Source organism: Sylvia atricapilla, chromosome 15, assembly GCF_009819655.1.
Source record: "Sylvia atricapilla isolate bSylAtr1 chromosome 15, bSylAtr1.pri, whole genome shotgun sequence".
Classification (NCBI taxonomy): Eukaryota; Metazoa; Chordata; class Aves; order Passeriformes; family Sylviidae; genus Sylvia; species Sylvia atricapilla.
The window spans coordinates 14761534-14783104 of NC_089154.1; the positions used below are offsets into that span (position 1 = coordinate 14761534).

Genomic DNA, 21571 nt, shown 5'->3' on the forward strand with positions numbered 1-21571 from the left:
GTGCGCGCGCGGGGGATGACGGGTATTGTAGTCCTTGCGCCGCGCCTCGGACGTGCGGCAGGAGGAGAGCCGGGGGAGATAAAAACTACCACGATGGCGGTAGGAGAGGCTGCCGGGAGAGGGTACGGCGGCTTGAGAGGCCACACTGCGCTCGCGTCGGGGCGGCGGAGCACACGCGGAATCGGCGGAGCGAGTGCTGAGTCGGTGCCGCCGCCGGCTCCCCCCTCACCCGGGAGACGCTTCGGGGCCGCGGAGCCTTGTGGGGCCGCCACAAAATGGAGGCGAACGGGAGCGGCAGCGGGAGCAGCAGCGACTCGGCTCCCGACTGCTGGGACCAGGCGGACATCGAGCCGGGCAGCGGCGCCGGGCCGGGCTGCGCCCCGCCGAGCGCGGAGGCCGAGGCGCAGCAGGAGCTGCTCGGGGCGGCCTTCAGCCGGCAGCTGAACGTCAACGCCAAGCCCTTCGTGCCCAACGTCCACGCCGCCGAGTTCGTGCCGTCCTTCCTGCGGGGCGGCCCGGCGCCCGGCCTGCCGCCGCCCTCGCCTCCGCCCGGCCTCCCGCCGCCGCCGCCGCTCGGTAAGCGCGGGGCCGCTGAGGGCCGGGGAGGGCTGGGGGCCATGTTGGGAAGGGAGCGGGCCCCGGGGCCGGGCCGCGGCGGCCGGGAAAGGGCCCCGGGGAGCGGGGCCGGGCTGAGGGCGGCCCGGGGCTGAGGGGCACGGCCCGGGCCCGAGCGGGGAGGGTCTCCGCTGGCCGGGGGAGCCGTGCACGGAGCGGGGCCGGGCTGAGGGGAGCGGGGGGCACGGCCCGGGGCTGAGGGGAGCGGGGGGCACGGCCCGGGGCTGAGGGGAGCGGGGGGCACGGCCCGGGGCTGAGGGGAGCGGGGGGCACGGCCCGGGGCTGAGGGGAGCGGGGGGCACGGCCCGGGGCTGAGGGGAGCGGGGGGCACGGCCCGGGGCTGAGGGGAGCGGGGGGCACGGCCCGGGGCTGAGGGGAGCGGGGGGCACGGCCCGGGGCTGAGGGGAGCGGGGGGCACGGCCCGGGGCTGAGGGGAGCGGGGGGCACGGCCCGGGGCTGAGGGGAGCGGGGGGCACGGCCCGGGCCGAGCACGGCTGCCCGCAGGAGGCTCTCCCCGGCCGGGGCTGGGGAAGGGGCGGCGGGCAGCGCTCGGAGCCGCTGTCGGGGCCCCGGGGCCCGTCTCCCCGCGGGGTGAGGCTCCGGCTCCCCGTGTTCCCCCGGACCTTTGCTCGCAAAGGGTCACCCATGGTGAGACAAACCGCACACCTCCGCTCTTCTTATAACGTGTCAAATAAATATAGGTGATATATATAATATATATAACGTGTAATGTTCTAGGAGTTGTCGAAGATTTTGAGGGTAATAAATTTAGCGTTGCTGGGGGAAAAAGCACTGTTTCAGCCGTCAGTGGCTCAGATGTATCTTAAATGTCTTTTTGAAGATTATATCAAGTAATTTATTTTTTTTTCCTAGCGTAATGCCGATAAAGGATTAGTAGGGGAGGGAGTTTGGTCCAGCTGGCCTCACCTAATGGAATAACCTGAAATTTGCCGTGCTTTTCATTTCAAAGGATCTTTGTGTATGCAATCAGTGTTTATACTAGTTTTACTTTGCATATGGGAAATGAAAGGAGGGCTATTTTTTCATTTCCAGCTCCGAACTGAAGGTTCTTCCAAACATCAGATACACTGCTTAACTTTGTGGTAGTGTTTTAATGTCACTCCTGAAGCCAAGGAGTTTGAGATCTTCCTAGCTTTTCCTATAATTTTCAGTATCCCTATTGGTATATTATGAAACAAGCTCGTGTTTCAGGTATTAACCAGTCATTTATTTTCACCAAAGACGGTTCTTGTTACATTACATTTGGCATGTTTTCCTGTTGGCTGTGGCTTATTATTTATTGTGTTCTGCATTAATATATTAATTGGTCTTGATCTCCCTAATATCTAAAGTTAATAGTTGTAAACAACTAAAATCTGTAACTTTTATATATGGCACTATAATATTTTTGTAACCAGATATTCACCTGTTCCTCCATTAGCTATATTCTCTGCAGCTGTTCAGCACTCCTGATTTCAGCAGAAGTTGTAGCTCATGTACTGTGCAGCCAAGCAGTGTTTAAATGCATTAAAATAAAGTCAGAGAAGCCATGGGCAGGCTCCTGAATTCCATTTGGAATAAATGTATGTGTAAAGTTCTCAGATGTGGAGGTAGAGTGGGCAGCTTGGGGCTAGGATGAACATGTGATGCACCTTTGACTGATCTTCAAAATCCATTCCTGTGTTTTTCAGATATTGCAATCTGAATCAAAGGTTTGGCTTTTCTAACTATGTAATCAATGCTATGACTGAAGGCTTTCTTAGTGTTTTGAATATTATTAGAAAAATTTTGGGTTTTTTTTCCTCCTGGCTGCTTTTGTAAGGTTTCATTTAAGGCTTTTTACTGTTGATTTTTTTGTAGGAATTTAAACTACATCTCCTCACCGACTCATTTTTTACTTCACTCTCCTTTTCTCCACTCTTTTGCTACTTCTGTGGCCTGTAATGCCTTTTCTTTCCAGAAATTAGGGATGACTTGAAAGCTGTCTGATCATCTGGAGTGATCAGGATAGCTTTGCTCTGTGTCTTCATTGCTGAGTACATTTCCTACATGGTGGTATAATCTACCTGCTTTGAATTCACCTTGACTGCTATATCTTCATTAAAATTTAGGATTTTGAATTTCTCTAAGTAGCTTTAATATCCCCTCAGATGAGGCAGACAAAAAAATCTGCAGTTAAAAAAAAAATTCCATTTCTTTCCTAACTAGAATATTGTACTTGTTAGGTCCTCCTCCAGGTCTGATGTGCTTGGTTACTGCAGGTGACTGACAGTCTTCTCCTTGCAGATGTTTGTGTGAGGTGACAGCTCCTTTCCTGGCTGGGAGAACTGGGTGGAGCCTGCTCTGGAAATGTGTCAGGACAACATGTGATTAAACAATGGTGCTGAATAAGTTACTTTTCAGCAACCCCCTTTGCTTTTGTTCCCGTAGGGAATGAGGTGCTCAGTGACACTCGTTCTTCAGTACATGCTTTGTAGTGGGAAGAACCTAAATTAGCCTAGATTAATCTAAAACCTTAAGAAATCTAGAAAGTTGGGTGTCACTTTAGGAGTTTTCAGGCCCAAAGTTAAGTTCTAGTAACGCTTTCCTTCTTGGAACTTTCTCTTGGTGAGGTTTTGTTCAAGTCATAATTCCTTAGTAATTCAGAGGCCATTATAGGTCAGGAGAAATGTGCAGTAGCAGCGTGGCAGAGAAAAATTTCACAGGACTGATTCCATTGTGTGGCTGCAGTGTGGAATAGTGTTTCCTTTAATGCACACTGACTTAATGTTTCTAGTAATTTGAATAAAATTCCTGTCATTTATGTTTGGAGCTCAGGAGGAGTGCTCAGAAGCCATTTATGGAAGAAGATGTTAACTTTCTAAAACTGGGAAACTCCTGAGACCTGCATTCTTAATGGCTTACTGTAGAACTGGTTTACAGATGCTTTCTTTTGATTGGAAATTGTATATTAGGAAGAAAACTGACTGGTGTTTACCACCAGATGTTTCTGCTCAGAGATAATTTAACTCAAAAATAATTCTGACACTATCATTTGAACATATGGGAAAAGCACATTATTTACAATTTTTGAACCTGAGGAATATCCTAAAACCAGTATGTTCTAAATGTTGTAGCTGTGAGGACTTGCTTTTATCAAATTGTGTCCAAGTCAAACTCGTTTGTGTAAAATCTCTCTTTGCTGGATTCTGTTGGAAATGTGAAATAAGACCTTTGGTTTTGTGTCTGTGATAGCTGTGGCTGCAGCAGAGTTATGTGACAGGTGAACTGGGGTGTCACAGACATGTTGTACTTCTGGGGACACTCTGGCACTTGCTGGATGACCAAACTCAGCTGAATGAAGGCCAAGTGTGATCCTTGATGAAATGGCAGATGATTGTGTTGGGGCCTCTAAACATTTGTAGTCCCAACTGTGCCTTGCAACTTCACTCTTTAGCTTCTATGACTTCTTCTGTACTATGTTTTATTAATTCTGTAGGTGTGTGTGTGTAGGGGAGATAATTACATTTGGGTGGCTTTTTCTTTGTTTTTATATCAAGGCATTGTTCAGAGGAAGTAGTTAACACCAACGCCTGATTATTAAGATTCCTGTATTTTTTTTTTTAATTGGGTATGAGAGAATCAAAACACTTATAAAAATACAGCATCAAATTTCACCAATCTGCATTTTTGTGGTTCAGTTTTTGTCATAGTTCTTGCCTACTCACAGGATTCATGGTAAAATTGATCCCAGCTTCCTTGTATGGTCTTTACTATATTTTGTGTTAGTTTTTCTTTTCAGAAATATTTTTTAAGTGTTCAATGTTGACTCTGCTTGGAGCAGGAGACTAAACTAGTTAACTCCTGGGGTCCCTTCCAACCTGAATTGTTCACTGATTTGAAGTTTGTAGTGGTAGTAGCAAGAGAAAAAGTGTGATTAGTATGGAAGTAGTAAGAATAAAAGGTGTGACACACAGCACTGGTGTAAGGAAGGAGCATTTGTCCTTTTGGTGATATTAGGGCTGCTGTTTCATTTGGTAGTTCTCTTGACCACTTCAGAGGAATTTCTAAACGTCTTTGTTAAGGACTACAGTTTAAACAACTTGCACTTACAGTCCTGAGCCAGGCAAACATCTGGCCTGAGATCCAGTGCTCCTGTTTGCCTCACTCCCTATTTCACTCGCCTGCAGTAGTCACTTGTGAAACAGTTGCATTGGAGCAGCTGACATCCTCAGCCTTCAAGTGCTGTAAATAAATGGATAGAGCATTTTTTTTTTCCTGCTTTTCCCTGCCCTCATTTTTTCTGACGTTACAGCAGCTGGGACATCCATATGTCAGTCAGACACAAGAAAGAGGCAGAGTTTCAGTATCTTCTACTTCAGTTCTGAAAGCTGTAGTTTCCAGAGCAGGGTGATGAGTTATCTGTAGCCCTGGGTTCCCCAAAGCCTGTTCTCTCATTTTACACTGTGAGACTCTTCAGCATCTCAGTCCTCAAGAGACTTCAGTTTGCATGTGAACTTGCTGAGAAAGGCTTGTTTAAGACTAGTAGCCCCCAATTCCAGAAGCTGTTGTGTTAAAGGGTTACACAGTGTTCTCTCAGCCCTGGGACAGCCCTGTGCTGATGGTCTCCTCTAAGTGTTGGTGGTGCTACTGTCAGTCCTCCAGAGCTGCAAACCTGAACTGCTCACATGGCAGCAAATCAGGGCTGTGTTGTCAGTGCCAGGATGTGGGATAAATAATTCTTATCTGAGAATCTGGATTTGGGTTGGCACTTGACTGTCTAGAGGAGCCTTCTGTATCAGCTCCTCCAGAGAGATGAGCTGCACAGCCACTTGTGAAAGAGTCAGCGCAGAGACAGGCTGCATGTCTTGGCACTGGCAGGTGATCAGATACCAAATACCTGTGTGATGCTCTCAGGGTGCCAATGTGTTACACTGATGTCCTTTGTCAACCTCTGAAGTGTCCCCAGGAAGGTGGCCAGGATTGTGTTGCTCCTGTTGGAATAATTCATCACCCTCGTGGCCTTGCATGACTCCAGTAAAAGCCACCCAAAGCCCTGGGAGTTGGCTGTGCACTGCAGGAACTGTCCTGGGGGCTCCTGCTGACCGTGTGTTTGGCACTCTGCTTTGGGCATGAACGTCTTTGAAAGCATCATGTTGTCTTAAAGCTTGATTGCTCTATTAAAATTAACGCAAAAATAAATCGGGATAATTCTCGGATTCTGTTTATAATAGTTCCACTTAAGGAATTGTGGTGTTTGTCTCCTGTTTTGTGATGAGAGATATGCAAGCAAAAGAAGCAGCTGATTGTATGAAGCTAAGATAGAAAGATGGTTTTATTTTGTGGTTTTTATTATGAAGGAATAAAGCAGTCATAATTTAATCCATTGAATTAATGACTGTTTTGAAGAGGATAAGGACAGTGATTGTATTTCAGTACAAAAGTTACTTTAGGACAGGTGATGCAATACTAAAAATATGGATTATACTAAAGATACTGGGTTATGAGAGATCTTAGTCAGAGTGGAATCAACTGTTGAAATACTGGGCTTGGTTTCTTCATTATCTGTCTTAAAAATCAAGTTATCAACTGAGCACAAATACTTGGCCTTAAGCAAAAGAGGGCTTCAGTATATTCCCTGAAAATCCCCACAAGCTTTCTTAAACTTGGTTAAAAAGCATGTCAGGTTTAGATAAGATAAACTTAAGGTGTGTCCTCACTGGGGAAGGAAAAAGGTGGGTCTCTTACTAAGCTAATATGTAAAAAACCCTATGAGTATGAAACAAGTGCTAATTTTTTTTTTTTTTTGGTGAATTTTACAGAATTATGTTATAGTACTAAAGCTGCTCTTGCACTGATGTATTTTAGAAACTGGTTTGTCCACTGGTGAAGCTGGGACATATGCTACAAAGCAGGGCAGAGAGGAGAAGAACAGAATTTTGGGTCTGACTTTGAAAACAACTGCCTTACAGTGAACTCCTGAAAACCTTTTCTTTCTGTACATTTTTAAGTATGGAATATAAAGCACTTTGTTTAGCTGTAGCACTTATTTGTGTTTGACGTAATTTTTCTGTGTTTTTGTTATCTAAGCTTCTCTTGTTTTTTTTTTTATTCTGCTTTTCATGCTGTGTGTGTTTGATGTAGACTTTTTTTTTTTTTTACTCTGCTGTAATTCCCTTTTTGCTTTCATTTTTAAAAAAGGGGGGAAAACATCTGTTATGTGGTGCATGAAAACTGTTGAGACTTATGACTACTGTGTGAATATGTGCTGAGCTCAGGTATTGGGATTACACACACAAAAAGGTGATGGGAATCCTGAGGTGGGTGTCATGTGTTTCTTCACTCTTCAGGAATTCCTGTGAAGGAGCTTGATGCCTGTAGTAGAGAAGTGATAACAAATTCACTATACAGGCATCAAAGTTTTGTAGATCAGATGTTTATTTCAGGCTGAATTTGCTTTTTTTTACTTTTTTTTTTTTCCTGTGTATCTGGTGAACCCTGAGGTTTGTGTAAAGATGGAGGTTGTCACTGTGGCTTAGAGTGTGACTTTAATACTGTGGTTTAACCACTGTTCTGATGTTAATTCCTACTTTGCCAGCTGTACCTGTTCTACATATGAATGAAAACTTGCTACATTCTAATACGAATTTAATTGAAAAGCAATATTCTGTTGTTTATCTACAAGCATTCTAATACTGATTTTAATTCTAATTAAAATAGTCTTTTAAAACAATATTTTCAGAGGCTGGATGATAGCTTCAAATTTGTTGTACCTGTGCAGCTTTGGTTCATGTACAACAGAAATGCAGACAGGTACAAAACGTGGTGTGATGTGCAATAAACTCAGCAGCTGTAGTAGAATGCTGTGTGAATGAAGTAGGCAGAGTGTGTTCTTTAGGACATGAGATGTGTTTTAAAGACACCAGTCACCATGTTTTACAAGTTGTGCAGTTTTGGTCTCTGTATTGGCAGTGTACATGCTCTCCCAGTGAATTTTACATTTAAAAATCCCCACAATTGCCTTTTCCAGACAAGACTCTGAATTACATAATGTCATTGTGTGATGGCACCGATAGACAAATGCAGCATCTGTGTCCATTTTTGCCTTTGGCATTGACAACAAAGGTGTTCCAAAAAATGTCCTAAGGCTCTGATGTTGGGCAGGACTAAAGATAAACCACTCACTCCCTGTAATACTGTGGATAATGTTCCAAGTTCATGACGTAGGGCTTGAAGGGAAGATGGAGCATGGTCAGGTGTAAAACCCAACAGTTGCTTATCATGTGTAAATCCAACAACTCGAGGCATTAAAAACTGGCATTGCTTAAGGCACATCCTGATTTTAAAACCAGATTTCCTACAAAGTGCATTTTGAATCCCTCATATAAATGATTCCTGTCTGAATGATCTTCACAAATGAGGTGACCATTTGCACCAGCCCTGTGGTCTAAGGAAGCAATGGGATTGCATCCTTCTCTTCAGGTGATGGTCTTAAAGCACATTTCAGACAATCTGTTGACTTCCACACAGAGAAAATGGTAAATCCGAGCCTGTGTCTGAAAGGTACCAATGTCTGAAATAACCTGACATAACCTGTAATTGTTTATCAGAAGTGAACAATTACTGCAGAGAGTGTTTATTTTTGTCACTTAGAGGATGTTCGTTTTGAAATTAAGGTTCTTTGTTTATTTGCCTGGTTTCTTAACAATATATTTGTTTAGTGAGTGGTTTATGTTTCTTTCTGCTTTGAAGAAACAGAGTATGTTGGAAATAATTCAGTGTCCTCTTCCAAAGCATGTCTGCCACTTGTGTACCAAAGTGGCCAGAGTTTAATAAATGGCTGTGGTTATAGCTGAATATAAGTTGTCCCTCTGGTTGTGTGGCAGTGCTCTTTAACATCCCTGCACAAACCTACTGACTCTGATGTGTTGGACAAAATTTATAGAGGGACCTTTTTTCTACTTCCTCTCCATTAGTTGTGAAGAAACTTTTTTCCTGTCTGCCTACCTGCTGTATTGCAGACCAGAAAGTAAAAACTGAGTTTCTATGAATGCTGTTGATTGACAATATATTTCTAAGAACTTAACTAGCTCTCCAGCCACTTGTATAACTTCTGTTTCAAGGCAAGTGCCTTAATACTGCCATTTGATACAATTTTTTATTATAGACCAACTTCTGCAGTGAAATCAAAACCTGGTTGAAATGATCTTGAAATTAAAATATTTCTGCATCCCGACCACAGTGTGTGTGAAATAGCCAACAGTGTTCTGATGTGCTGCAGAATGGAGCCTTTAGGTTCCTACCTGGACTTTGTGCACCCTGCTTCCCACACTCAGGAATGGGCTGGTTTGAGTCTTTCCTAGCTGCCGAACGGGAGTGATAGATCATTCCTTTAAAAGGGTCTAAGGGTATTTTATCCTGATGCTTTAGCCCCTCTGTGAAATCATTCTCAAGTGTGGCTGGTTTGTTTTTGGGAGCCCGCGGGGAGCGGTTTGCGCTGGGCGCTGCTGTGCCCCTCTCCTCTTTGCTGCTGGCCAGGGGATGTTGTGCCGTGACCCACATTCACCCTGCCCGCAGAGCCGTGTCCCCTGGCCGCCTGCCAGCTCTGCCGGCCTGCTCCGCTTCACACAGGGCTGCAGCAAATACGCAAACAGTGCCACAGCAAAGAGGCTTAGCGCCGGGCCCTTCTCTGCCTGCTTTTGTTCTCGGGAGGGGATTTGGTTCATCTTTAGGTCCCATCGTGCCTCTAAAGCAAGTGATGCTCTAAGATCTCTGGTCAGAATTCAGCTGGAGGAGAGCTGGAGTACAGCTAAACAGAGGGTATGAATTTTGTATGTGGTTGGGAAAAAAAAAAAAGATAATGAATTTCTTTCAAGGCGTTATGAAGTCGAACTTAGACCAAGAGAAAACTAAATAGGTTAAGGTTTGAGGGAGAGTTACAGAAGGCCCCTTGATCATGTGAAAAAGCATCCCAAAACATTGAGTGGTGTGTTACTTGGAATGTATCACTCCTAGTAGGTTTAATAGTTAGTTGCACCTCAGCATAAAATGCACTGGTGTGGTTTAGTGCATGAGAGGGTTGAGTAATTTGTCCATAAAAACGTGCTGATGGCTTTGATAGATACACATGACCTGTGAGATTGCCCTCTGTGTGATGGGACCGTGCTGTGGTGTTCCAGAGGACTGGCAAATTTAAACTCTGAATGAGTTTATCATCTCTTGACCATAATATCTACAGAAGATGTTAAGAATTTGTTTCTAATGGCTTGTTGCTATTTTCTACTCAACGTTTAGTGGAAGTGAGGCACAAGAGCAGCGTGAGCAGCAGCTGGCAGAGCCTTTCCCTGCAGCTGTGTCTCTGCACCACAATGTGTCTCTGGATACAATGAAACTGCTTTGATGTTTTTAAACTCCAGTTAGACACTAACACTTAGCAATAGCCAGTGCACACAGAAAGGATGGGCAGGTAAAATACTATGTATAGAAAAATGGCTTGCTTTAAGTGTATCTTTCCCTGCAGGGGGGGGAAAATGGGTTGTTTTTAGAAGTGGTATTTTATTTTCACCATGTTTAGGCAATGTCCTTCAGCAGTACTTGTGCTTAGAAGCTGTGTTTAGTTACATCACTGTCCTTTAAAAGATCAACTTTTTCTTCTCTGCAGGTGCACCTGTAGAGCCTTCTCCAGAGGAGCAGACAGCCTCTTGTGAAGGTAATTGTTTTTGTGATTTTCATTACACTTTTTTTTCAAATATATTGCAAATAATCTCCTCTTTTAAATCTCTGTGAACCTTTTCCAAATTTCATTAACCTCATACTACAAATTGTAAGGCAATGTGATTATCTGTAGTTATTTACAGTTTTATAGGCTGTTGAGAAAGGCTCGTGAAGTGGCTTATGGAAGATCATGAAACCAGGGTGAAGCAGAATTTTCAGAGTTAACTGTATATTGAAAAGCTTTGGCAAGTGCCAAAACATCTGAACTATCTCTTTATTAATTTAGACACTCATTTTACTTTGTTCTTGATTACTGTCATGGTAAGTATGTGTCTTCAATGATTCATTTTTCCCCTCTTTTTTCTCCTAGGTTCAAATGCTGCTGTTAACATGGAAATTTCAGAATCTGTTGGTAAGATGAGAATTGTTCCTTTTCTCTGTGACAGTGCTATAATGTACTACTGCAATGCTCTTGCTGAATCACTACAAACAAAATAGCAGAACCTTTACAGTTACAAATAGTCCTTAGTGTTTTTTGTTGTGTCTTTATACTTGGATGAGGAAAAGAGGTAATTAAACACTGGTATGCATTGAGAGTTGCAATTGGATTACTTGTACATTGTAAAATGATCAGTGCTTTATTAAAAAATAATTTCATATTACAAAATAGCCCTTTTAGCATATGTGGAACGGTGATTAGCAAAAACCTTTAAAGTGGTCAGCAATGTGAACAATCAGGACATGGAAATTGTATCTTTCTCATTGTCTTATGAGGGAACTTAAACTATAATTCCTCTTCTTTGCCTTCTAAACTTATGATAGTCTGTGTCTGTGGACTCACACTGCTGTGCTGGTCTGAGTGGATCTTCAGATGTGCTTTTTCTTGTAAAATGGTTGCCTTGTTAAAACAGAAGTTTCTGTACCCTAGATTTCTTACATCAGCACACAAGCTGGCTTGAAAGCTCCTGGTCTCAATAATTTCAGAAACAAGCAGCAGTTGTCCCTTTTTCCATAAGAAAATGTTACCAGCCATGGTAGTTAAAGCCTTGTGATTGCCCCTCTGGGGCAGAGGCTTTTCCCCAGGGTAACCCTTTTAAATTTCTTTATTTGAATATATCGAATCGGTTCCTTTTTCAGTGGAAAATGGAGAGACAGAAATGTCCCCAGAAGAGTCCTGGGACCACAAAGAAGAGCCCAGTGAAGCAGAGCTGGGGGGTGGCCCTGCAGGGGACGCGGGCCCTTCGGAAGAGAGCGCTCAGGAAATGATGGAGGAGGAGGAGGAACTACCAAAACCCAAATCTGTCGTGGCACCTCCAGGTGCTCCCAAAAAAGAGCACGTAAATGTAGTATTCATTGGACATGTAGGTGAGTTGTGAGTGAAAGGTGAGGCAATTGTGATTATCTAGAACTCAGAGGGTTAGAAATTAATGCTCTTCTTTGTATTCACCATGTCTTGAGGTTCACAGGAGCATTCCTTCTAATGAAGGGGCTCTGGAAAATGACAAAATTAAAGGCCCTTCAGGGGTATAATATATATATATAGGTCCTTATATATTATATTTATAAAGGTCCTTCAAGGGTGGGGTGTTCTCCGGGACATGGACACAGTGCCTGTGCTCGTGGTTTCTCAAGAACTTGCTCCTGTTGAGTGCTGAATGACACATCTGTGGTTATGATCTAAAATGTTTGTGATAAGGAAAATGGTGCTTTGTTTCTGCTTATTTTAAATAAAAAGAGTTCTTGCTATTAGATTCAACAATTATTATTCTAAATACTAAAATTTGTAGGGTTACAGCAATAGCTTCACATAATTCACGGTTAAAAGAAAAATGTAAGTTAATAGCAAAATATCTTCATTTAATAGTTTCAACAAACTTAATAAAAATCTGGGAGTGGTGTCAGAATTAGAGAAGAATTATTGAATCACCAAGTTAGACAGTAAATTCTGTCTTTTCATTTCTATAGTTACTTAATACCTTAAAACTCCTGTAATTTAGTCCTTGGATAAATTCAGAATGGAGTCACACAGAGTAAAGGGGCTGTGGGCAGAGGTACATCCCAATATTGAACAACTGCCCACACAAGTTTGGGACAAGGGACAGAGGAAGCAGGGAAGGGAATTTTGCAAGAGTTTCCCAAACTTTTGACTCTGTCTTTAGCTGGGTCAGTGCTCGGTGAGGGGTTTTGTTAAAGATAATTCTGGATATAAATATATTAAAACAGCATGTTCATGGTGTAATTTAATTGACAAATTATAATGGAAACAAGGGAAGGTGCAAGATGCTTCCAAAAACTTAGATTATGGTTCAAAAATTAAATCCTTTGGAAATAAACTAATGACTTAGTTGGTAATGGTCTGCTGTTTCTAGAATTGTACATTGTTGATGACTTGAATTAATTTATTTTTAGATGCTGGCAAGTCAACTATTGGAGGACAAATAATGTAAGGAAACTCTTAAATTTTAGATTTCCTGTTCTTGTGAATTAAAAAGCATAAATTAAAATGAGTAATATTTTCTTTGTGGCTTTAATCAACATATGTTAATGCTTTTATAACAGAATGTTTCTATCCCTGTCAATTGAGGTACTTCCTGTCTTTGGAATTTCTTAATTCCAATTAATGGTATTGCTATAGGATTTTCACTTAATAGAAGCAACTATGCAAAAGCAAACTTCAAATTTTAAAAATTAATCTCTTACTTAGAATGTGGCTGTTTTTCTTTGTATTTTGAAAATGCAGTTTGAAACTGCTTTACACCATTGGTTAAACTTTGTCCTTTCTTTAAAGATTTAAAAGAAATTATTACCTTTATTTCCTAATCATAATAATCTGTAGAGATTGTATAAGTATTTAGCTACTTGGAAATATCTTTCTGCTTTGTGTAAAATTGCACTTTTATTTTATTTTCCCTCTTCTTAGGTATTTGACAGGAATGGTTGACAAAAGAACACTTGAAAAATACGAAAGAGAAGCTAAAGAAAAAAACAGAGAAACATGGTATGAATTTGATGAAGATAGTGGCACACTGCCCTTTACTGCAGTAAAACTGGTTTTGTCTCTGTCCCAGGAGCCCTGGTGCTCTTGCCCTGGGTGGATTTTTTGTGGACCTGCTGTTTGGTTTGGGTTTTGTTGTTGTTTTTTGGTTGGTTTTGGAGGGCAGTGTGTGTATACAGCACATGGAGCAGCCTGATTTCTGCTCCAAACAACTGCTGTAAAATTGATTTCGTTTTTGAAAGCTTTTTTCTTTTTGGCTGGGGGTTAATAGGGGCTCAAAGGGCTCTGGAAAAGCTGCAGCTGAAGACTTTCTGAGGGGTAGAGCCTCCAGGGGCTGGGCATTGACCTGGACTCACTGAATCCTGTGAGAGGGGAATAAAAAGGGTGACACAGTTCTGTTCACCCAGCTCCAAGCAGCATCTCTTCACACACCACCCAGAACAAAAGCTCAGGGTGTCCACAAGCTGCTGTTCATGGGGAAAAATATTGCTATGTTCAATCAGTTCAGTGGAGTTATTACCACTTCTTTATCCTTAATGAGAGTATTTTCTTTTCATCTTTATATTCACCAGTTTTCACAAAACTCGAAGGAGCTAAGTAACTTTTTCTTTCTGAAATTTCAGTTAATCTAACTGAAAGCTTTGTTGGTGGCCAGTGGGAAAAATTATTAGGAAGGGACAAGAATCAATATAATGAAAATATCAAAAATAATGTGAATTAAGATGGTGTTATTTTATAGCTAACTTCTGCTTCATGTGTGTAAATGAATGAGAACGAATAATTATAATGCTCAGTAATGATCTGTGCAAATCAGAACTAATATTTTAGTTAACTATGACTAACAAATGGCATATAAATGTAATAAAAATGAATACAAGAGTATTTGGGTTGGGATTTTTTAGGTACCTTTCGTGGGCCTTAGACACAAACCAGGAAGAACGAGACAAAGGTAAAACAGTAGAAGTGGGTCGTGCCTATTTTGAAACGGAGAAGAAACACTTCACTATTTTAGATGCCCCTGGACACAAGAGCTTTGTTCCAAATATGATTGGTGGGGCTTCTCAAGCTGATCTTGCTGTGCTGGTAAGGACAAATCACATGCTTTTATTTTCCATATACTGTGGAATTAAGCTTCTGATTTTTGTTTTTGTGTTTGCTTCTTCATTGTTTTGGTTACTTACAGCAGGCAGAATTTTCAAATGTTCCATTTACTGAGAATAGTGAATTTTGGAGTAATTTGACAGCTTCCTGAAGCTGTCCACAGATGTCACATGACTTTTTTACATGTCAGTGCAGAAACTAATAGATAATACTGAGGATATATCAGTGCATTTTGGAAGCTTTTACTAGATCTGACTACCCAAAGTTTTTTAATAAAGCAGTATTGCTGATTGTTCTGTTGAGAGAATTGTAGAACTTTTATTAAAATATGTGTCTTTATTTAGGTTATTTCTGCCAGAAAAGGAGAGTTTGAAACTGGATTTGAGAAAGGTGGACAAACAAGAGAACATGCCATGTTAGCAAAAACAGCAGGTGTAAAGCATTTAATAGTTCTTATTAATAAAATGGATGATCCAACTGTAAACTGGAGTAATGAAAGGTGAGTTTAATATTAAAAAACCTAATCTTCATTGACAAATACTGCAATAAATAATTCCTAGGTTAAGTGGTTTTTGTATCCCATTATTGGTGAAATAATAAAGAGGACTGAAGGCAGAGGTTATAAAAGTGGCAGGAACAGCAGAAGCTCAGTGCCTGGGGCAGTGCCTATTAATAAAACTGGAAGTTCTGCACTCCAACATTCCCTGCCTGGATCCATGCAGACATATCTAACAAACCCAGGCATTCTAGCACAGTTTAACTGTTGACTTGGGAACTTTATATAGAGTCTAAAAAAGGAAGTGATTGTGTTTCAGTAGTGGAGTTTGCCAGAGTGGTCAGAGAACCTGCTGTGTGTCCTGTGCCCAGAGCTGTGGAAGTTTTAGTGGGAAGCCCTGGGCAACCTTGGAATGTCAGCTGGCTTCACTAAGACAGTAAAGCACACCCAGTTCTCTGTCTTGGTCCTGCCCCAACCTTCTTTCACTGCTGAATTCAGCCCAGACTGAGGGGAGGCAGTGGAACAGAAATAAACAGCATGACACTTCAGGAGCTGTGGAGGAGATGGGAGCAGTGAGCCAGCCCTGAAGTGCAGCCTGGGGCAGGAGCCCAGGAGGTGTCTGGGTGCTCTGGCCTGGATCTTTAAGCAGTTCAGCTGCTGCTGCTGCTCCCCCAGGCCTGTCACTGAGGTGTGTGGAGAGCACTGATGGGGATTTTTGGAGCAGGGGAATGAGGGGGAATTGGGGAATAGGCAACACTGAGCTGTGCTGGAAGCCTGGGGAAAAGATGCAAATAGGCCTCCAGGATTTCATTGCTTGCTGCTCACACAGGAACTTAACTGATGGAACTGAAATGTCTGCATGTTTTTTAAAGCACAGGATTATGTTATGTTGGAATAAGTGGAATTGACCTTGATCTGCTTGTCATTTTAATAGATATGAGGAATGTAAAGAGAAACTGGTGCCATTTTTGAAGAAAGTTGGCTTCAATCCCAAAAAGGACATTCATTTCATGCCCTGCTCAGGACTGACTGGAGCAAACCTCAAAGAACAGTCAGAATTCTGTCCTTGGTATATGTATGTATCTTAAATTGAGCAACTTGAGTATTTGCTATATTTCAATGAAAGTAAATGCTTCAGTGAAGCTGGGAGGTAGCAGAGTGTGCTGTGTTGCAGTTGTGTGCCAAAGTGCTTGAGGAAATGCAGCCAGAGCAACAAGAACACTGCCATGCGTTATGCCAATGGAAAACATTTGCAAACTGCAGAGGATTATTAGTAAAATATTAGCAGTGTGTGAGCTCAGTGCCTTACGAGCACTTGAATTTGCCAGTGATGCTGCAGCTGATGTTGCTGGAATGAGTAATTGTTGGATGTGAACAGTTTGCTTGAAGCAGTATTATAAATAGAGACAGGCCATGTCTCTCAGTGGATGTCACATTTTTCAATATTGTTCAGTGCACTTTAAAAAGAATTCATGGAAATGGCATTTGGACCTAGCTTATGGTTTTGTATTTCCAAAATACATTACACATCTGTTGTGAGTCTCAAAGAAATAATGAATTTGTATAAAATATGCCTGTAATGTAACTTAAAAACAGACATTTCCTGGGTATTTATGTGTGGGTTGGGGTAAAGTGGACACTACTGATGGGATGTTCTAATAGATTTGGCTGTCTTAGAGTTCATTGTTCTAAATGATGACAAGATGAAAATGATTCCTTTTGTTAGACTGCATTTATCCATTCTGAGTAATTTTTTTTAAATGGAAGGGTGCTCATGAAATTGAAACAAATGCCTTCTGCTCTTTTAGTGGATTACCATTTATTCCATACCTGGATAATTTGCCAAACTTCAACCGTTCAGTTGATGGACCAATCAGGCTGCCAATTGTGGATAAATATAAGGTACAGATTAAAATAATCACATAGAAAGTATAAAGAGGCTGTTTTCAGAAAGAAGTAAATGGACTATTTATTGTGCTTTTAGAGAGTATCTTTTTTGTTTGCTGATGTTACATTTTCAGTAGAATAGAAGAGGGAAGGGGAAGTCAATAATTTTGGCATTATATGAAACTCCTAAAATCTGTAATCTTTCATGAGAACAATTTCCAGTTACTAAGTCTAGCAGTGCTAGATGTCATAGATTTAAGTAACCAGACTCAAAGGTAAATCATAAATAGAGTGGACTCTTTAGGAAAATGTTTTCAGTTGCTATGTACTGATTTCTTTTTGTGAAGGACATGGGCACTGTGGTCCTTGGGAAGCTGGAGTCGGGGTCTATTTGCAAAGGACAACAGCTTGTGATGATGCCAAACAAGGTATGGTAAGCTTTAGATATTGAAAAAATTTACTACCATAACAAAAGAACTTGGTTTTTAAAGATTACTTCAGGTCAGAAAATGTTCTGTTGCTCTGTTGAACACAACTGAGCTCTCACATTTGGCATGGGTGCTGTTTCTGGGAGCAGGATGTGTGTGTAGCTCCTCAGCACTCAGAACTTGGGTTCTCCTGCCTTGGTAAACTCAGTTGCTGGACTAAAAATCATCACACATGAGCTGGGTTTTATTTCATGTTTGTACATGGCCCACTAAGCCTTTTTACCTGCTGTGGGTTAATATTGCTCAACGGTTCATTTCTTTCCCCCAAAGGCAAAAAAACTTGAAAACACTTCTTTTAAAAAATTCAAGTATTAATAATTCATCAGTCAAATATTTTAAATGTTCTGAAGCTTGACCAAATGTAATGAAGTTAAACTGTAATGGAATTATTTATTGAAATACTGTTATGCTACAGTTATTTTGTACCAGACTAAAATATACTCAATGCAAAACTGGTTTTGTTTTCTTTAAGCACAACGTGGAAGTTCTTGGAATCCTTTCTGATGATGTAGAAACTGACTCAGTAGCCCCAGGTGAAAATCTAAAGATCAGACTGAAGGGAATTGAAGAGGAGGAGATCCTTCCAGGATTTATTCTCTGTGATCTCAACAACCTTTGTCATTCTGGACGTACTTTTGATGCCCAGGTAGGATAACATTTAATTGCTGTATAGAGGGGTAAAAACCATGGAAATATTTGATGTTTTGCCACATCTACAACTTCAGTAGTCTGAAGTTTCACTTCAGATTTCCTATTCACTGCCATCTCTCTAAATGGGCAATAACATATATCTTTAACACTGACATATTCATTTGAGTTTTTAAAATATAAGTTGTTTTGAATGTAACTTCTCAATGGAGTTTTAGATACTTATAAAGTTGAAAGCAAGACCTACCTCATCAGGCCAGTTCTTCAGTTTTCTACTTTCATATAAAATAGTGCCTTGGAAGTTTTGGCTCCTTGACAAAAAATCGTGTGTATATTGTTCAGTAGATTTTTGAATGTAGTTCTGCATTGATTATTCTCCATTCTTTATAATTGAAATTAGGAAAAATGCACTTATTTTGAATTGTTTTACAGATAGTGATAATTGAGCACAAATCCATTATCTGCCCAGGTTATAATGCAGTGCTGCACATCCACACCTGTATTGAAGAAGTTGAGATAACAGTAAGTGTCATTTTAAGTTGTGATGTGAATCTAAACAATTCAGTTGTTGGGATGAAGAGTTCTGTCATGTAAAACAACAAAGCTTGAATGGAATTGTTGGTTGTGCCCAAAAATAGGCAAACAAACACAAATGGCTGTAACTGTTAGCATAAGCCTTTGGACAGTGTACATCATGACTGAATAAATCAGGCAAACTTTTTCATGTCTTTGTTTGTAAGTATATTCTTTGTTAGACCGATTCTATTTGTTCATAAAGAAAAATAACCCTTATTTTAGCACTCACAGCTATTATTTTTATTCTTTTTTTCTTACACAGGCCTTAATCTGCTTGGTAGACAAAAAAACAGGAGAAAAAAGTAAGACACGGCCCCGTTTTGTGAAGCAAGACCAGGTCTGCATTGCCCGTTTAAGGACAGCAGGGACCATCTGCCTGGAGACATTCAAAGATTTCCCTCAGATGGGTCGCTTCACCTTAAGGGATGAGGGTAAGGCTGCTGCAGCAGCTGCTGCCTGCTGCAAAAACTTGCTTCAACTTGGAGCTGCATGGCAGTGAGGTATTAATGCTCTTATCTAGGGGAAATCACTCCCTGGGTGACAATGGAAAAGGAAATCTAAGCAAATTGTGAGAGATGGTTTTGTTTGAATAATGTACAGAAACGTGCGTCGTGAAACAAGAGACTGGGTTTGAAAAATAACCAGCAAGTGCTTTTTTAATGTGTCCTGGAACATCCACCTACAACATGAATACCATAGCTTCTTTATTGACAGCTGAAAAATATCAGGGGGGTTGTATGTTGGGCTTTAAAGTGCACACCCTGGTAAAACTCAGATTTGTGGGATGCATTTCAAATAAATCATTTGAAAAGCAGTAAACATACCTGGTAGCGATTCTGCCTTCTCCTTATATGAGTGTAGATAGAAGCAGGCTTTCCACAGCCCACATTGTGTTCTTTGCTGTCAGAATAGCAGGATTACTACTTGGAAAATTTTATTGTGCTTTTAAAATACACTGATGCCACAACATAATAATTTATTCTGTGTGATTTCTAATCTGTGAGAGCCGATATTTTGGGGCAAGTTTTCATGTTCTTTGAGACCTCTACATTCCTATCTCAGTAAATATAACTCTGCTGTTTGTCTCCTTGGTTTAGGTAAGACCATTGCAATTGGAAAAGTTCTGAAACTGGTTCCAGAGAAGGACTAAGCATTTTTCTCAATGACCCCGCACAATACTGTGAGGAAAATCGACTCAGCAAAAGCCTACTTCACACCGCCGTCTTATTTTCTGCCCATTGATAAACTTCTCCCCATATTTTGCAAAGACAAATTTCACAGCAAAGGTCCACATTATGTCAGCTTTCTCATATTGAGAGCTCTGCTATGCCACTGTTGAATTTTCCCAAAAAGAATTTTTTTTTTTTTTTCTCCCAAATTCTGCTTCCTTGGAAAGATTCGGCAATAGCTTTGTAAGTGATGTGGACATAATTGCCTATAATTATGAAAATCTAAAGGATTTTTAATGTTTAATTTCCCCCCCAGCATCTATATTAAGACCTCTTTTTTCCAGGCAGATCATTCAGAGTGTGCGAGTGTGTGTGCACATGTTACAAAGATGACTACCATGTTAATAAACTATTCAATTTGAAATCTTTTTCGGTATTGGAATTGCTTTTGAATAATGTTTTTTATCCGGATGTAACACAGTTGCATTAGCTTTTTAACTTCCCAGTAACCCAGAGATTTGGTTACTTGGACTTTTCTAAACTCCTCAGCCTCCCCACACACACAGTTTTAAATGAGGCAATTGGGTACTCAACCAAGTTTGTATGAAAATGATGAGGTTTGCCCCTTCCCTTTCTTGAATGCATTCTGAAAATTAAAAAAAAACATTCATGCAAATGTGGCACCTTCATTAGCTTTACATTTGTTAATATCTTCAGCAAGTTTAGGTTGACCTAACATCATTACTAGACACAGTAAGTCAATTTTGAAGGCTAGAACTACATCTTGTGTCTTTATAAATTCAGCGTTATTAAATTCTTAACTGCAGAAACTGCTAACAACCAGTAAATCAGTGAAACTTGCAAAAATAAGAAAACCTGTGGCAATAGTGCCTATTAGTATTTATAAGAGCTACATTTTGTGGGAGAACTGGGCCAATTAAAAAGTGCCAGTTACATAAATTACTCAGTTCACCCTGTCTTTAATTTAGAGGGCCGGATAATCCTTGCTGTTTTAAAGATCAGTCTGAACTGAGAGGGAGAAAGACTATTTAAATCCCTAAGAGTTTGCACATACTGAAATATGGGAGGGTCAGAATCAAGCACAGTCTGTAAATTTTTGCATATCAAAAAGTAATGTAAGCTTATGAGGACCAGTGAAGTTTTTCTTGAGAAATTAAAGCAAAACTGGTTCAAAGTAAAGCTTATTCAGTACAACTTGAAGGAGCTGCATAATAAAACCCTATTTAGCTGCACTTTGGAAATGGACTCTGCAATTGCTGTCCTGATTCTAACAATTAGGATGAAGGCTAAGGGATTTTTTTCATTTTTTTTCCAGAGTATTAGTAGTAATTATTGAAAGGTATCTTCTGAGCTTCTTCAGAATATCTCAAACTAAACATTCTCAGATGTAAAATTGGTGAGCCCATCTTCTCCCCCAAAAGTTTACGGATCTGAATTGAAACTCAAAACTGAAACAGATTGACCTTTTTTGGGATTTTTTTTTTTGTTTGTTTTGTTTGTTTCTTTGTAACTGTGGAACTCCCATTCATTTCACTTACAGCTACATTGTATGGACAGAAGAAGTTATTGTCCTTCAGTTTCATATGACTACACTTGTAGCTACCGTAATGCATGGAATTTAAATAAATTTTATTATGTCTGCAAATCTCTGGGCTTTTATTTTTTGGTAAATCAGGGTTTAAAAAGGAACTTTTTTTTTTTTTTTTACCAAGTAAACAAAACCCACAGTTCCTTGGATCTTAAACTAATGAAGAAATTAAAAGCCAAGGAAACAACTTACTCTCTCATTCATATTCTGGACTGACAAGATTTCCAGATCTCTGACTGCTTTATTGGAGTAAGCTCATGGCTTTGAGATTGGCAAAGACCATTATTAGAGAAT

General features: G+C 40.8%; 1 protein-coding gene across 2 annotated transcripts; it reads left to right on the top strand.

The window, feature by feature from the left end:
• Positions 1 to 47: 47 nt before the first annotated feature.
• On the top strand, positions 48 to 21334 carry GSPT1 (G1 to S phase transition 1). Of its 2 annotated transcripts, XM_066330295.1 has the most exons (15): positions 51 to 576; positions 10256 to 10303; positions 10679 to 10720; positions 11446 to 11673; positions 12718 to 12751; positions 13229 to 13306; positions 14206 to 14386; positions 14749 to 14903; positions 15835 to 15975; positions 16709 to 16802; positions 17135 to 17215; positions 17748 to 17921; positions 18356 to 18445; positions 18762 to 18930; positions 19597 to 21334. In XM_066330295.1, exons 1-15 carry the CDS (start codon positions 276 to 278, stop codon positions 19647 to 19649), a joined length of 1869 nt encoding a protein of 622 aa, XP_066186392.1. In that variant the 5' UTR covers positions 51 to 275; the 3' UTR covers positions 19650 to 21334. The 2 variants fall into 2 exon arrangements, with proteins under 2 accessions (XP_066186391.1, XP_066186392.1); XM_066330294.1 differs by lacking the exon at positions 19597 to 21334 and having other exon boundaries at positions 48 to 576; positions 18762 to 19013.
• The last annotated feature ends 237 nt before the right edge of the window (positions 21335 to 21571 follow it).

Excerpts from the sequence above, each read along its gene's own strand:
- GSPT1 (XM_066330294.1), top strand. The coding sequence starts at position 276 with ATGGAGGCGAACGGGAGCGGCAGCGGGAGCAGCAGCGACTCGGCTCCC. Across the intron at positions 13,307-14,205 it reads GAAAAAAACAGAGAAACATG|GTACCTTTCGTGGGCCTTAG; the intron begins GTATGAATTTGA and ends GGGATTTTTTAG. Across the intron at positions 17,922-18,355 it reads GACGTACTTTTGATGCCCAG|ATAGTGATAATTGAGCACAA; the intron begins GTAGGATAACAT and ends ATTGTTTTACAG.